Raw genomic sequence first — 16,480 nt, 5'->3', positions numbered from 1 at the left:
ATCTTATTTAAATGTGTGCAACACCCTCCTCCCGGAAAGCAAGAAGCTTCCTGAGATGATCCATGTTAATTAAAACCTTCTTCCTATGGTATCTATTACAAAGTTATTACTTAATCTCTTATGAATATAATCTACATATTGACAATCATGTACAACATAGTGGCACTCATATAATTTATAAGTGGTACTTAATTTATGACCATAGTTGACAGAATTTGTACATTTTGGCTGTTAATGAACTTACCAGCCCTAGGTAAAACTGGCCCACTGCTGTATTAACAGAATGCACTCTTCTGTGAGCCACACAAGCTTCAGACCCCCAAGTCTAGTTCAGTCCTTGGAAGACTGAACGCGAGTAGCAAGTGTCTCTGGCGGAAACACCACAATCCAGAACTGAGACATTAACGAGAGTATCGACCCGAGGTTTAGGGTTCAATTCCTGGTTTGTTCCAGACTACTCTCCCTAATTTAATACTCCTTTTCATGATCATATATAACCTGTCATGCTGAGTTTTCTCAGAAATGTAGATTCTTGGCTTACTAGTGAATTCATTTTTTTTCTGATAAAAATAGATATTTCAAGCCAGTAATGTCTAAGAAATATCTACTTTAAAAAACTAAAAAACTGGGGCGCCTGGGTGGCTCACTGGGTTAAGCCTCTGCCTTAGGCCCAGGTCATGATCTCAGGGTCCCAAAATCGAGCCCCGTGTTGGGCTCTCCACTCGGTGGTGGGGGGGCCTGCTTCCTTCCTCTCTCTCTGACTGCCTCTCTGCCCACTTGTGATCTCTCTATCAAATAAATAAATAAAATCTTAAAAAATTATGTTTCATTTTTACTGTAGTTGAAAAAAATATTTGTAGGCATTTAAATTTTCCTTAACTTGCTGTACTTGTTAGAAGCTGGATCAGCAAACACAACCTAAAAACCATTATTCAAAGCCTTACTTACACAATGTACAGAAATATAGAAGATATTTCTTGCTTAAGAGCAGAAGTTTTCATTTAAGACCCTTTGGGATTAGAACTTTACCTAAACAAATGACTTTATATAAAAAAGCACCATCATAATAATAACTAATTTGTATTAGGCATTACTATGACCTAGGAGATACAAGTATCCTATTTATTTGTTTACTTATTTGACAGAGAGATCACAAGTAGGCAGAGAGGCAGGCAGAGACAGAGAGAGGAGGCTCCCTGAGGAGCAGAGAGCCCGATGTGAGGCTGGATCCCAGGACCCTGGGATCATGACCTGAGCCGAAGGCGGAGGCTTTAGCCCACTGAGCCACCCAGGCGCCCCCAGATCTAAGTATCCTTGTTTAAACCTTTGTAGCATGTATCCCCATGTCCATTTTACGGATGATGAAACTGGTGATTCTGAGCTAGAATTTTTTACTCTAGTCATCTAGAGTTCCTTCTGTATTAAGTTCCTACTTGCTATAGTGTTTTGGAAATAACTTGAATACAAAGTAGAAATAAGATTGCTTAAATATTTCAGTTAAGAAATAACAATTCTTGGTGACGTTATTTCTCAGAAATGATGTCTAATTCATAACCAGCAACATTAATATAACTGATAAAAGTTCTGGTAGCCCCAACCGTCCCTTAGGCCCCAGAGTATTGGAAATCCACACTGTATCTTCTTGCAGGGCCCTTAGAGATTGAACTACTTTTCCATCCTTTAAAAACATTGTAAGAGAATAAAATCAAATTGTGGTGCTCTCAACACAAAGGCAGTGTATTGGGGGGGGATCACTTTTAATTTAGCAGTTCAACACTGCTTAAGCTTCAAGATTAAGACCAAATTTAAAAGATCTTCTCTAGATAGTAAGACCCCTTTCAGTTTAGTGTACTGACTCAGAAAGAAACTTCAGAATGGCCTGGAATATAATTTGGAAGGAACTTCTCTGAACTTTAATTAGATACTTTCTAAGCCTTTCACATATGAACCACAAATACATTTTTGTTTCTGGTAATGCATATGTATTCAAACCATTTAATCTGTGCATTGACATTATGAAATTATAATCATTTGTGGTTCTTAAAAAAATATTCAAAGACATAAAAAAATCAAGTGTGCTAATAGTAGTACAAAATACACTGTATCTGGGTAACTAGGTTTGCATATTATCTAAATATTGATGCGGATTTTTTTTTTGGACTTTTACCTAGGAATATCTCTGGAGACTTATCCAATATATAAATTTAAAGAGTATTCAAAAGGAAGATAATGCATGAGGATGTGCTACAGTAATCTGTTTACAATCACTCCACCCAACAACTTTTCAGCCACTGGGACACTATCATAACTGTATAAATCATACACTAATCACCTACAATAGCTTAGGTAAACTGGTGATAACACAGAAATACTGTATTCTGTATTGAAGTATTTTCTATTATGCAATGACTTTATTGACATTTCTCATTCCAGTCCATCAAAAGTAAAAAAAAAAAAAACAAAAAAAAATCTAGGGGCTCCTGGGTAGCTCGGTGGGTTGAGCCTCTGCCTTTGGCTCAGTTCATGATCTCAGGGTCCTGGGATTGAGCCCTGCATCGGGCATCGGGCTCGCTGCTCCGTGGGGAGCCTGCTTCCTCCTCTCTCTCTGCCTGCTTGTGATCTCTGTCTGTCAGATAAATGAATCTTTAAAAAAAAAAAAAAAATCTAAAAAGAAACTTTCCCTGAAAAAATGTATGATATCAAAGATACAGTTCAACTCTATCTTCCCAAATTTTGCTCCCCAACTTAGTTGGATTATACAGGAGAAAAGGCAAATTTCTCAAATACAGTTTCTAGAACAATGAAAACCTTCCATTTTTATAGGTCAGGAATCTGTAACTTTTCTGCACACCTCAGACTCCTGAATACCCAAATACCCAGTTCTTCCAATCATTTGTTTATGGAGGTGATGCTGATTCAAAGCGGAGAAACTATTTTTAGGAGTTTCTTCACAGAAAACCACTCTCTACCAAACACACGACTACAAGACACAGCATTTAATTCTAAAAATTATTATTCTTCCTAGAGCAATCTGACTTTATAAACTATGTTATGAAAGCTAAAACCAAAGCACAACTTTACTTCAATACTGGTATTTCTTAGGAAATTCCTCCTATAAAATGTTATTGAAACAATATTCTGTTCAAATTTTCTTCCTGGCAATTAAAACTCAACCTTTATGTCAGTTAGACTAATTTTAATCCAAGAACTTCTTTCATCACATAACATAGACATGTAAATTGAACTTGAGCATGGGTTGGGGATATATACAGATTCAGATTCTGCCTGGTTTCATATTCCCGGTGACGTTTACAATTTATGGGCTGAAATGCAGTTGTCACTTCACCCAACACTATGGAGGCTCTCTTTCACCTGCTGCAGACCCGTGAGTGTTACAGCTCTCTGTGCTTTTACAAAAGTCCCTATTCCTAGTTCCCATTCAGTCTTGAGGGAGAACAAACAGGAAGGAACTAGGTAAAGATGGCACCCCACGTGGCACATAAGCTCTGCCAAGATTCTTATCCAGTATCTCTCTCTTCGTAACTGTTTCCCCAGGTACATTATCTTCTAAAGAAAACCAAACCTGTCTGTCATATACTAAACAGATAAATATATTAAAATGTGCTTCCAAATGAAAAAGAACGAACGAGGCAGACGGCTTTGGAGAACACTCTCTTTAACCACTCTCCCCTCCAGCAACTGTGCTCCGTGCTCATCGTTCTGAAATGCTTTTCTTACTTCTCATCTCCCGTTTCTTCACTTCCATCTCTACTGTGAAACCGCTCTCACAAATTTGATCGACTCCTCCACGTTGGTTTAGTGGAGAATTTCTGGGAACTCCTTATCTGACTTGCCAGCAACACTCACACACAGCTCTCCTTTCATCTTCTCTTCTCTTCGCCTCACGGCACGGCACAGGTCTACTCTACCTGACCTCTGTGGCTGCTGCTCCTTGATCTCCTGCACCAGCTCTCCTCCAGCAAAATCTGCAGTTTGGGAATTTTTCTGATTTCCTTTGGGATGTTTTAGATGTGATACTTCCTGCTCTCACTTTTTATATTCATCCTTGTCAACTTCATCTACTTTTATGGCCTCAACTACTATTAATGTGCAGAAAATTTCCAATTTATTTCTCTAGCTCTGACATCTTTCTCTTATTTTAAAGGATTTCTTTCCTCTCCCCGCTCCCTTTTTAAGTAGGCTCCAGGCCCAACAAAGGGCTTGAACTCAGACCTTGAGAGCACCCTGACATCTTTTCTACGCTTCCTATCTATACAATCAACGGCCCAACAGACTTTTCCACATGGATGTCTCACACACATAAATCGAAATCAACACTCTCAGAACCACGCCTGGGGCTGCGACCTCCTTCTATGCACCCCTCCCATACTCTGCTCCTTTTCTGGGGTTACCTATTTGAGAACATATCCGCCCACTTGACTGTGCTCAGTGAAAGCTTGGGAATCACCCCTGCAGCAGCTGGAAATGGCATCTATGAATCTGCACCAGAAACTCCCTGAACCACCACAAATTCATGAAGACATGTGCTCCGGCCCCGCTCCCTCCAACCAGCGTGCTGTTACTCAAGTGCGCCCATGCAGAAATTATGGAGTTCTTACTACAGTTTATCCTCTGGACGCCGCCTCGATCCCTCGCCTCATCTAACGATCACCAAACCCTGTTTATTCTCTGTCTTAGACAGCTTGAATCTTCCATCATCAGGTCAAAATCCTTATTACCAGGAGACTTATCTAAGTGACTTGGTCTCTAGTCGGCTCACTGTCCTCTCTTCGGAACAAAGCAGATCAGCCATACTCTCTCTTTTAAATACTTCCTTAGCTTCCTACTGCTCTTAAGCTGTCCCAAAGGTCCTTCTCAGTCTGGGCACCCCCATCTCCTGAAGCTTAGCGCACACTCCAGCCACACTGGGGTCTTTATGGTCTTGCTAATACCATGACTGCCTCGGAGCCTTCCCACCGCTTCCCCGGACTCACACCCGTTTCTCCTGATTCACTCATCGTGCTGATCTTTCAGACCTCAGCTCAAATGTCTCATGCTCCCGCACGCCTCACTTGGCCCCCTGCCAGAAGAGATGAAGACTTAGTTACATGTTTCCCAAAGAACCTTCCTATTTCCTCTTTCATAACAGGCATCACACTTACATTTACTGTTCCACCATCTGTCTTTCCTGTTAGATGAGGCTAACAGAGCATAGCAGCTACGATCACAGACTGCAGACGCACACTTACAGTATGTGATCGCAGGCAAGTTTCATACCCTCTCTTTGCCTCAGTTTCCTCATCTGGAAAATGACAATAACAGTACCTACTGTTACTGTATAAGGTTGTGCTGTGGATTAAGTAAATTAACATATAAAAATCGCTCAAAATAATGTTCAGCACAAAGAATATGCAATATAAGTGTCTCCACTATCATTGTTATGGTTAATCAACTCCACCGATAGATTACTCGCACTGGTAGGGTCAATCAACGCTGTGTTCCAAGCACAGGGAACACTAGCTACGCTCACTCATGCAGCCTAGTGCTGAGCCCAGCCAGTACTTGCCCCAGGTAAACACAGAATGAACTCAATTAGTATGAGTTGAATTAATGACAGACAGACAGACACGGCTGTGGCACTTACTTCTCTTTCCTTACATATTTCTTGGAGCCTTGGTTTCTTCATCAGTAAAATGAGGTCATTACTACTCACTACATCCCAACAAATGAGCTAATGCATGAAAAATTTTTAATAAGCCACACACCAAAAACTCAGTCAAAGCCAGTTATTTGTGTCATACACAATTCCGAGTTAGAAAACAATTTAACTAGATATATAGATGGATACTAACTTGGCTAGAATGAGAGTGAACAGGTGAACATACACAATAGAAATGAAATAGGGTTCAACCTCTAAAAGATCGAACATATCACTAATGGGAAGAATGTAGACTTGAGGTTGGGGAAAGGAGAATTAGCTGGTCCACTCTAAGCAATGAAGTGATCATTAGTTCTAAATAATATAAAAAAAAAATCAAGAATGAAGTCTAACTTCACTAACTTATTTTTTTCTCTAGAACTTAAGATACAGGATTCACAGATATATTCCAGTGTGATGAATAGTGAATTTATACTGCCCATTAATAGAACAGGCTTCAATAGTTAGGTATTTATTTAATAAAAATTAAAATTGTCAAAGTACACTTAATGGTGATCTAAATATTACTCAAGGTAGTACTGTCAAGGTATTACTAAAATGAAATTTTAATTTGGTGACCTTAGAGGGATGCATACTTAGTATCTGATGGGTTCAACCTTCCCATTTCCCAACTACCCTAGTGGAGTTAGTAAGAGCTGACTCACTGGATCCTGGTAATCCATCCCCAAGCTTCATTCTCTAACTTAACACTCTATCAACATCAATAGAAGCCTGTTTTTGTACAATATATACAATGGAGAATTAACATTTATATTTGTAAGGCTCCAAACTCAGAGTGTCTGACAGATACACAACTGCCCACAGGTGTAAGTTTCCAATGTAACAGCATTATCAACTTCCACTTAATGATGAACCTTGTAACGGATAGAGAGCAACCTGCTTTAGTCAAGGCCAAAATTGAAAACGCAGGCAAAAATAAATAAGATAAAAAAAAAAACTCAGGCAAAACGATTTTCTTATATGCTGTCAAAAATTTAAAGTTAAGGGCATAGGTTTTTTTTTGTTGTTGTTTTAATAGGGGAAAAATGCTGACCTATTTTTAACAGGAAAAAAATGTATTTGTTTTCATAATATAAGCGGGCACGAGAAATATATGCCAGAAGAGGATTATATCTCTCACAATGCAGTAGGCACAACATAGAGATCTAAATAAAAAGAAACACCAGACTCACTCATTAAAACACCGTTCAAGCCAAACAAAATGCCAAACAAAATGCAAGACACTTACCACTGTGCTTACTCAAAAGGAGTTTCTAATCAGCACAGAAAGGCTGACAATGTATGTGTGCAAAGCCCTGTATTTGCAGAATATTGTCAAGTATTTTACAACAGGATAAAAACAATGTGCATGTTTTGCACTTATTTCCTTGACAGTTTCTTTCTTTAAAAAGTATTTTGATAAAAGAAATGAACTACTGAGGCAACCAGGCAGCTTTCACTATGACTCTGAAGGGTCAGACTCCACGTACGTCTGTTTATCAAATGTAGTGCTTTTGTCAAAAATAGAAGACGGGTGCCTGGGTGGCTCAGTGGGTTGAAGCCTCTGCCTTTGGCTCAGGTCATGATCCCAGGGTCCTGGGATCGAGCCCTGCATCAGGCTCTCTGCTCTGCAGGAAGCCTGCTTCCTCCTCTCTCTCTGCCTGCCTCTCTACCTACTTGTGATCGCTCTCTGTCAAATAAATAAATAAAATCTATAAAAAAAACAGAAAAGATATGGGACGCCTAGGTGGCTCAGTTGGTTTAGCAGCTGCCTTTGGCTCAGGTTATGATCCCAGCGCCCTGGGATAGAGTACCACATCGGGCTCTTTGCTCAGCGGGGAGCCTGCTTCTCCCTCTGCCTCTGCCTGCCATTCTGTCTGCTGGTGCTCACTCTCTCCCTCTCTCTCTGACAAAAAAAAAAAGATAAACTATACAGTGACTGCAATCAACCAATTCAATAACATGTATGTAAACAGTGAAAGAAACCAAATTTTTCAGTGAAGAATTACAATTTTTTTTAAAAAAAAAAAACCTCTTTTTTAAAAGATTTTCTTTTTAAGTAATTTCTATACCCAATGTGATACTCTACCTTACAACCCTGAGATCAAGAGTCATATGCTCTACTGACTGAGCCAGCCAGGTGCCCCAACTTTTAAAATTTTGATCAGTAACATTTTTATCCCCAATAAAGAAACCCAAGAACTACTATGGGAAATGGAACAACATGTCCAAGTACTGGAGAGCTTGTGAGACGAACATGGTCAAATGGTCAAATTTGATGAATGGTAAAAAAAAAAAAACCCTGAATTGTTAATTAAAGAAATCTAAGTTTTTCTTAAAAATATGGATAAGAAATTTAAAGTATGGTTAAACAATCCTTAGAAACATATTCAGAAGGAAAACTTAACCAATGTGCTGTTCCCATTCAACAGGATAAAATGGAGAACAGGAGTCTCGACAAAATTAAAACTTGAAGTCAGAGCATTATCTGAGGACAACAACTATCCCCCGTACCTTTAGCTCCTTTGATGGGGAGTCTTTCTTATTTGGTAAACATTCTCGGTTTTGTACACACCCTTGCTTCCGGGGATATGGCTGAGCAGAGTAATTACTGGCTCGAAGAGACAGGGGTGTGAATCCCAGCTCCTTCACTCTCAGCAAGTAGCTGGTTATCTTTCTGTCTCTTACTCTTCTTATACAACCTCTAATTCAGAGGAATGTTATAATGATTAAATAACACAATGCACAAAAACTGAAGGTTCAGTCTTTCTGAAAAGTCTTTTTAAAATAATGTATACAAATCAATGAAGAAATTTAAAAAAAAAAAAAAAAAAAAAGCTCAGTTTTGAAACTGTACCCTCACCCCCAGACATGACCTATCCTCTTTTTTCTTAATTGAGCTTATTGGAAGATCATCTCCATACCAGTATTTCCACCTCTGAAACAAAAACCTCTCTTCTCTAACCGCTGCTCTCTGGCTTCTGCCTCCACCATACCAATGAAACCGCAAGGCCTCAACAACGGATAATCCACACATTTCCAAAGTCCAGAAACATTTCTCAGTCCTTTCCATAGCTGACCTCATTGCCTCACACGTCGCCGCTGACCAGCTCCTCCTTGAACTTCTCTCGTCCCTGACTTGGCATTCTTTGGGCCCAGCCAATGTCTCTGCTTGCTCCTGTAGTGCAGACGCCGCTCTTTCACTGTGCCCTCTTTGCCTAGACAGCCTCCTCTGCTCCCCTGGTTTCAACCATCTGTAAATTCATTATTTTTTTTATTTTTTAATACTTTATTTATTTGAGAGGGAGAGAGAGACAATGAAAGAGAGAGAGCATGAGAGGAGAGAGGTCAGCGGGCGAAGCAAACTTCCTGCTGAGCAGGAGCCCGATGTGGGCTCCATCCCAGGACTCCAGGATCATGACCTGAGCTGAAGACAGTCACTTAACCAACTGAGCCACCCAGACGCCCCTAAATTCATTATTCTTTTTTGTTTTTTTTTAAAGGTTTTTTTTTTTTTTTTTTTAATTTGACAGAGAGATCACAAGTAGGCAGAGAGGCAGGCAGAGAGACAGACAGGAGGAGGAAGCAAGCTCCCTGCTGAGCAGAGAGCCCAATGCGGGGCTCAATCCCAGGCCCTGAGATCATGACCTGGGCCGAAGGCAGAGGCTTAACCCACTGAGCCACCCAGGCGCCCCCCTAAATTCATTATTCTTAATGTTTTTCTCCACCTCAGGCCTCTCTGGTGACCCCCCAGAAACATATATCCCCCAACGGTCTATAACATTTCTCCATTTGGGTATCTGAAGGTACTCCAAACTCAACATATCAAGAAAATCTCATGTATTTTTCCTCTCCCACATAACCAGCTGTTTCTCCTGAAATTCCTATCTTGGTTGATGGTATCACCACTATTACCCATCAAGACACCTGGATATGGTTCCCTCGTTCATTTTTAACTACTCCGTCTCAAGGTGCCATCAATTCTGTCTCTTAAGTATTTAAAAAATCTGTCCACTCTTCTCCCTTTCCACCACTGCTGCCTTACTTTGGACCCCATACCGTCTCTCATCGGACTGCTACAACTGCCCCTACATGGCCTTGCAGTTTACAATCTTACCGCCCTCCAATCAACTGTCTATAATCCTGCCGAAATCATCTTTCCAATACGTAAACCCGCGTCTGCTTCTCTCAAGCTGAAATAATATTTATGGCATCCTACTGCTTAAAGAATTCAGTTACTCCCTCATTTAACAGATATTTATTGTTTTCACACAGAACAGATCTGGTGTTAGGCACTAAGTGTAACAGTGAATGAAAGCAATATTCAGAGAATACAGGCACCGAACAAACCCTTACATGTATGATCACACATTCTGACAAATGCCATGAAGGAAAACAGCAGGTCCCAAAGAGAAAAAGAGCAGAGAATTACTCAAACTAAAATGTCATGTTACTTTTGAGAAAGAAATTTCTAACTGGGATCTGATGGGTAGAGAAAAGGATTTGGGGAGAGGGAATAGTAGATATACGGCTTTTGAGAGGGAGAGAAGCAGAGAGTATCAACGGGACTACAAGCAAACCTGTTTGCTAAGAGCTGAGTCAGGGAGGGGGTGGCCTGAAATAAGGCTGGGGAGCCAAGGGCCGGGAGGTCATGCAGGGCTCTGTATACCAAGGTATGGGTTTAGGAGGCTTTGAAGGGCAAGGGGATACAATTAGAAAGTTTTAGGCAGATGAAGGACAGGTTTAGATTTATGTTTTTAAAAGTTCACTCTGGCTATTGCTGGGGAACAGGCTGTATGGCCTCAGTGGATACAAGGAGCCCAGGTAAGAGGCAGCTCCCTTAGTCCAGGTGAGAAAGACGGTGGTGGGCAGTTTCTCTAATTTTCATAAAAGCTATTTTTAGGTAATATAGGCCTGGGATGTAGAAGTCCCTAGTACTTTAAAAGATGTCATCCTGTTAAGCAAAAATGCATGAAATAAAAACAAAAACAAAACCAAAAAAACCTCAGGATTTAATTCTTTAAAATATTTCTAACTCAGAGGACTTATCACACAGTTCATTGATGATTATGATGCAGCTTCTGCCAGGCCCGCTCAAGACTTGCCCTTTTATGTAACACTTCTACTGATATGACTAAAAGGCATATCATAGTTTACGCCAGAAAAACCGAGAACTACTTGATTTCTGCCGCCAAACAAGTCTACCTTACTTAAGTGGCAACATCACTCACCCAGGCCTTGTTCCAAAAATCTGAGTGTTACCCTACAGTCATCTCTTTTGGCCATATCCCATATCATAAGTAAATTAAGTACCAAGTTAAACTGAATAAAAGATTCAATGTAATCTACGGGAATTATTCTATGTGATGAACAGAGTATGCAATCTGGCTACAAACTCTCTGGTAGTAATATACTATTTACATTCATGTATCCTTACAGAAATAATTATTTGCCTAGAGAGCAGTTTTTAACAATAGTACAATATATTACAATATGATATAATTGTACTTTACTGCAAGGGAATTATTCATCACTGTTAATACCTCTACAATAAATATATAGAGACAAAACATGCTGAGTTTCTTACTTCTCAAATTCATTTACCAAGTCATTCATCATTTGTTCATTCTCAAGAACAGAAAAACCTCCAGCAACACTTGTCATCTCAGGGCTATAGAGAATAATTTAAGACCAAAAGGAATTTATTTTAAAATTAGTTTCTGAATATGTCCAAGAAGACAGCTAAAATCAGATCTACTTCCCACTACTTCAGCAATATTTAATTTCCCAAATACTATCAGCAAATGAGTCATCCTACAGGTGTAAACTTTTCAGCCAACTAAAGCTTATGGCCTTAGGGCTGAGTTATTTCTTTTTTAATTTTTTGAAAAATACTTATAAAGTCCAATAAGCAATCATTTGTCATTTTAAATAGAGAAAAGGGAATATTATTTAAATTATTCTTGATAACTTAACATCAACTTTTTCTACCCACTGCATCACAATGCATTTAGAATTGTCCAGGGAATTCTGAGGGGCAATGATAAAGCTGTTGCCCTAATTCTAAAAGCCCATTTGTTTGGTTTGTCTTCCTCTACCAATCCGTTTCTGTGCTCTGTGTGCTCTTCTAGTAATAGAGCCTGACAAATAACCTCATGAGGCTGTGCTCACAGCTCTCGGGTTGATCTCATTCCTCTCCCACTACAAAAAGTGCAAGTGTGAGTGGAAGCTATTTTCCCTTCTGATTGATGGCTCCAAAGCTTATCTCTGAGTTCACAGCAGTGCTCCTTACAGTTAAAGCTATCAGGAGTTTAGTCACTCCTGAGACATAAAACCAAGTATCATTACAACAGTGATCTGGTAATAGAGAATATTACTGCATTATATAACCTTTTCTATATCAGCCACTAGGTAATATGGTAGCCTCATATTCACAATTCTACACAATTTCATGATACCTAGAATTTTTAAAAATGGATATAGCTTATATCCATTACAATATTATTATAAAAAGATAATTTAAGGTTGGCATAAGGGCCAAAGGTAGAAATTAACTTAGTTTACGTAGAAGATAATTCGTAGAGGCCAAGGAGGCCCTTTGTACCCAAAACTACCTTGGGTCATTTAGCCCACCAAATACCCACTACCAGACCATGATCAAGATGAAATGCTATGAGGAAGTGAGAGAGAGCTGGGTTTATGCAACAAAGCTACGGCTGGATGGGCAGAGCGCATCTCCTGTCGCACGCACCCTGTTGCTCGTCAAGTGACATGGATCCGAGCTGTTTGTTAACCACAGAAGAAGGAGAATCTGAAACAAAAATGAGATTTCAACTTAAAAGTAAGCAGTAGAAAACTGCACAGCAAAGTCATGATCAACTCTAAGCTTAAGACAAAGGTCTAAAGGTGGGGAACAGAAGCCAGTACGGTGATGTATTTCCTAAGCAGTGAGTCAGCAGCCGTGGGCTTCAGACAGGTTATTCCACACAAGCATTTAGCAACGCTGAGAATGAGTTAAGAAAATAGTCTTCTACTTCCATGCATATACCTTTTATCAAATTCAAGTTTAGCATAGGTCAAGGCAGATAAAATAAAACTAGAGTATCTCCTTCACTAAACAGAAGACTCCTTCCCCTTCTCGAACCCCTTCCCAGCTCCTTAAGGATGGCTTTCAATCTGGACTGAGCATTCAAAGCATGAAATGAGATGCTTGCTATGCTTTGCTAGGTATTGCACCTTGAGTTGAAAATAGGAGCCCAAGTGAAGATGTCAGACAAAGAAAATGGTTTATAAGAGAAAAATCAATGAAGTAATTGCCATTACAGAAATATAGACAATGTTGGAAATTCTAAGATATGTTATGCATATTACAACTATACTCTGTTGAAGGCTTAGGTTTCTTTAGGTGCCTGGTGGGAAAAGAAAAAGAGAAAAGGAGTAGGTTTAATGGTCAGAGCTTTGTGCTTTCCACCCTGGCTTTAAATAGAACATTTAATTTTTTATCCTTTTGATACACTGAGTTTCTGTGTAAGAATCTGTCCTATAAATGTGTTCTATTGTTTGGAAAACACTGATACAAAGAAAGGCAGCATGGGCAAATGGAAAGAGCACTCATCCGGGTTTAGTGAGTTTTGATTATAAACCTGGTTCTGACAATAATTAGCTATGTGACATTTTTAGATCTAAGCTTCACCTTTCTTCCTGGTCATCCTGGGGAACTAGTAACTTAAGCAAGGCATTGGAGAACAGAAGGAGGTGGCTACCAAGTCCTCGCTTGAGTTTCAGTGTCCAACAGGGCGATATGAAAAGGGAATATGTAGATAATAAGCACAGCTCTCTCCTAAATGTAAGAATACTTCCCGTCTCTAATCTCCTGTGTTCCAGTTCTTAGCAAATATTAGTAAGACAAAAACCTTGCACTTTTGGATAATCACCAGTTTCTATTCATCATGCCTTTATTTCCCCAAAAATAGACAAAATATTTTGAATCGAGAGTGTTCTTAACCTGATGGCTAAGAAAAGTTTTTCAATATATCTTGGATTCTCTGCAATTTTATATCACCTGATTGCTTCAATTTCTACACTTAAAAGTCTGAATCTTGGGGCCACTCCTATCAACTGTAAATCGTCTACCTTCTGATACAACCCGTCTGCTCAGAGACTTCTGTATTACTAGATTCTGATAAAGCATGTGCTCCGACTTAGGCTTACTTATCTCTTCATCGGAACATTCAGTTTAGCAAATCTGGACAACACACGCACGAAGAAGAAAGAACGGCAGTACATCATCAGTTCCTGAGTCTATCCAGGCTCTACTTTCCCTTATAAAACTTCTCATTTAAGCATTTTAGACTTAGATACAACATTCCTACCATGTTGTTTTTTCAAGAACAGGTAAGTTGGTCTCTAGAGACAACCAAAATTATATTCCCTACAGTAAAGAAAAACATAACAAAAACTTGAGTCACAGTGAAATAAATATTGGAAAATCTCCTAGAAAATGTCTTATGAATATTTTTTTGTCTCTTTGTATTTGTTATACATTTCACTGTGTTCTCATTTATAAGAGCCCTCAGAAAACTATGAACCTATCAGGGACTCATTTAACGAATACGGAATTTTCAATAAATATTATGTAATGTACAGGTCTTATAAAATGAAGTGCATCCTATCTAACTTCTTAGAGTTTAGAAAAGAATATGTCTTTAAAAAACGCATTGATGATTTAGAATGCTGTCACTGCCTCAAAATTATGGATTTTCAATCTCTTTAATGATTCAAACCATTAGCAAAGTTTACGTTAAAACAGAAAGACAGTATTAAACAAGAAGGGTTTCCTTATTGGTTTTCAGCCTCTCACGACTGTATGCATCTGGGGAGTCATTTGTTGTGCCTCCCATCCTGAAAAACCAATCTTTAAGAAGAAATCCTATCATTGCTTCTATTCCATTTTTAATCTTGGGTACAAGGCAAACTGGTTTTGGAAGGATTATTTTCCTGTCACATAAACATCTGAAGTAACATGTTTTTATACCACAAGATATTCATAAACACAATACCTGTAAGTTCTAACTTATAGAAATATTTCCAAATATTAACACAGTAAAATTAGCTCAATGCTGACTGCTTCAGCTGTCTGCATGCTCTACTCCATTTCCCTGTAAAATATCTTTCAGAAAGCACCATTACAAAGTAAAAATCAGACCATATGGTCTACTGATAACGTACTGCAAAATGCAACATGGTTGGTCTAGTTATTGGAAGTGTTTAGAATTATTAACATAATTTTTAAGGTAGAGATAAACTTTAGGCAAAAACTCAGTCAGTGCTGAGCTCAAGGTGTCTCAGGGTCAATTTCCGTATATTTAAAAAAAAATTATATTTTGGTTTTGAAAAAAACTCTTTAGAATTTTCTGAATTTTCTCATCACAATTTTTCAATTGTAGACAAAATAAGGAATTATAGTCTTAAAGGTAATTAACAGGTACTCATCAGCCAGACTTTTGGGTTCAATTTTGGCTTTTCTACTCAGTTATACTATAATCCTGGACAAGCCATTTAAGGTCTATATGTCTCAGTTTCTCCATCTGTAAAATGGGGATAATCATAGTATCTACCACATACTGTTCTGGTGAAGACTTAATGAGATATCTAATGTAAACTACTTAGCACCGAGGAAAGGGTCAATTAATGTTATTATTACTTGCCTGTTTTTCAGAAACATGATACTGAATGAGAAGTAATGACAGGAAGCTTCCCAAGTCTCAAGCGCTCATTAAAGGTCGGGAAGGACTAAAGAACTAGACCAACATCACACCTGACTTACCAACTACTACTGCTATAAACACTAAAAACAGGATCGAATGCATCCACTTGAGAAGTGCTATGCGTGACTGTTGCCACAGGACAGTGGGGAGTTGGGTGTTGTATAGCTCCTGCTTGCACAGGATCGGGTAAGTGCTGATTTTTTCCAATATGGCTCAGTTTTGAAAAGCCCTTTTTGAAAGATAATCACCAATGTTTTATACCCTTTTGGGGTATAAAACTTACTTCTTTCTTTTCCAATCAGCAAAACCGTGCCATAAAGTGAAAAAACAGTTCCTACCTGACCCTCTCTAGGCTGGCTCCATGCTCCAGTGGGGCTCTGTGGTGGTCGGGCCAGTAGAGCAGACTCCACAGGGGCTGTCACTCTGAGCAGGAGCCAGCAGCCCAGGACTTCTGGGGGACCTGGAATGGAAAAAAAGAGTTGGGTTTAAAACCAGCACTGTGCCAACTGCCTCTGCCACAGCTGTTTCTGGCACGTCTTTACAGCTCACTCAGAACTCCGAATGCGGTCAGCTGTATAGGGCTGGGGCACGAGCTAATTCTGAGGTAGCAAGTGAAAGATACCATAATTAAGATAGTACATTATTATGTGCTGCTCTACTTAGGAGTATAAAAATTTTATGCAGTATTGTCTACCCCAACCTTGTGCTCTCTGTAAATCATGGCAGGCCAGACTATCTAAATAAAACAATAACTGGGAAACTGAGACATAAAGCAGCCAAATGACCTGTCCAAGCTCATCCAGTCACAGGAACAGGCTAAGAAGGCAACCAATCTAATACGTGAGCAGTAATCTGATGAAGGCAAATTCATCTCTTTATCATTTAAAAAAAAAAAAAAATCACTGAAAGCCTAGGAACAAGTCATGATGTATTTCCTAAAAGTCTAGGAAAAATTCTTAGTTTTTTAGCTTAAAAAAGTAAAAATATTTTATTTACTTATTTTTTAGTAAAAGTA

The 16,480-nt window shown here is 39.1% G+C and overlaps 1 protein-coding gene across 6 annotated transcripts in view; it reads right to left on the bottom strand.

Annotated features, from left to right (window-relative positions):
• DCAF6 (DDB1 and CUL4 associated factor 6) overlaps positions 1 to 16,480 on the bottom strand; it is a 141,128-nt gene that overhangs the window by 41,528 nt on the left and 83,120 nt on the right. For 4 of the 6 annotated variants that reach the window (XM_059412353.1, XM_059412356.1, XM_059412355.1 and 1 more), the window contains one exon: positions 12,450 to 12,509. The exons of the other annotated variants lie outside the window; for them this stretch is intronic. In XM_059412353.1, the coding sequence (XP_059268336.1) occupies positions 12,450 to 12,509 (60 nt within the window). The remainder of the gene's footprint in view (positions 1 to 12,449; positions 12,510 to 16,480) is intronic. 6 annotated transcript variants of the gene reach the window in all.

Source organism: Mustela nigripes, chromosome 10 (genome assembly GCF_022355385.1).
Source record: "Mustela nigripes isolate SB6536 chromosome 10, MUSNIG.SB6536, whole genome shotgun sequence".
NCBI classification, from domain to species: domain Eukaryota; kingdom Metazoa; phylum Chordata; class Mammalia; order Carnivora; family Mustelidae; genus Mustela; species Mustela nigripes.
This window is presented reverse-complemented; position numbering and strand designations above follow the sequence as displayed.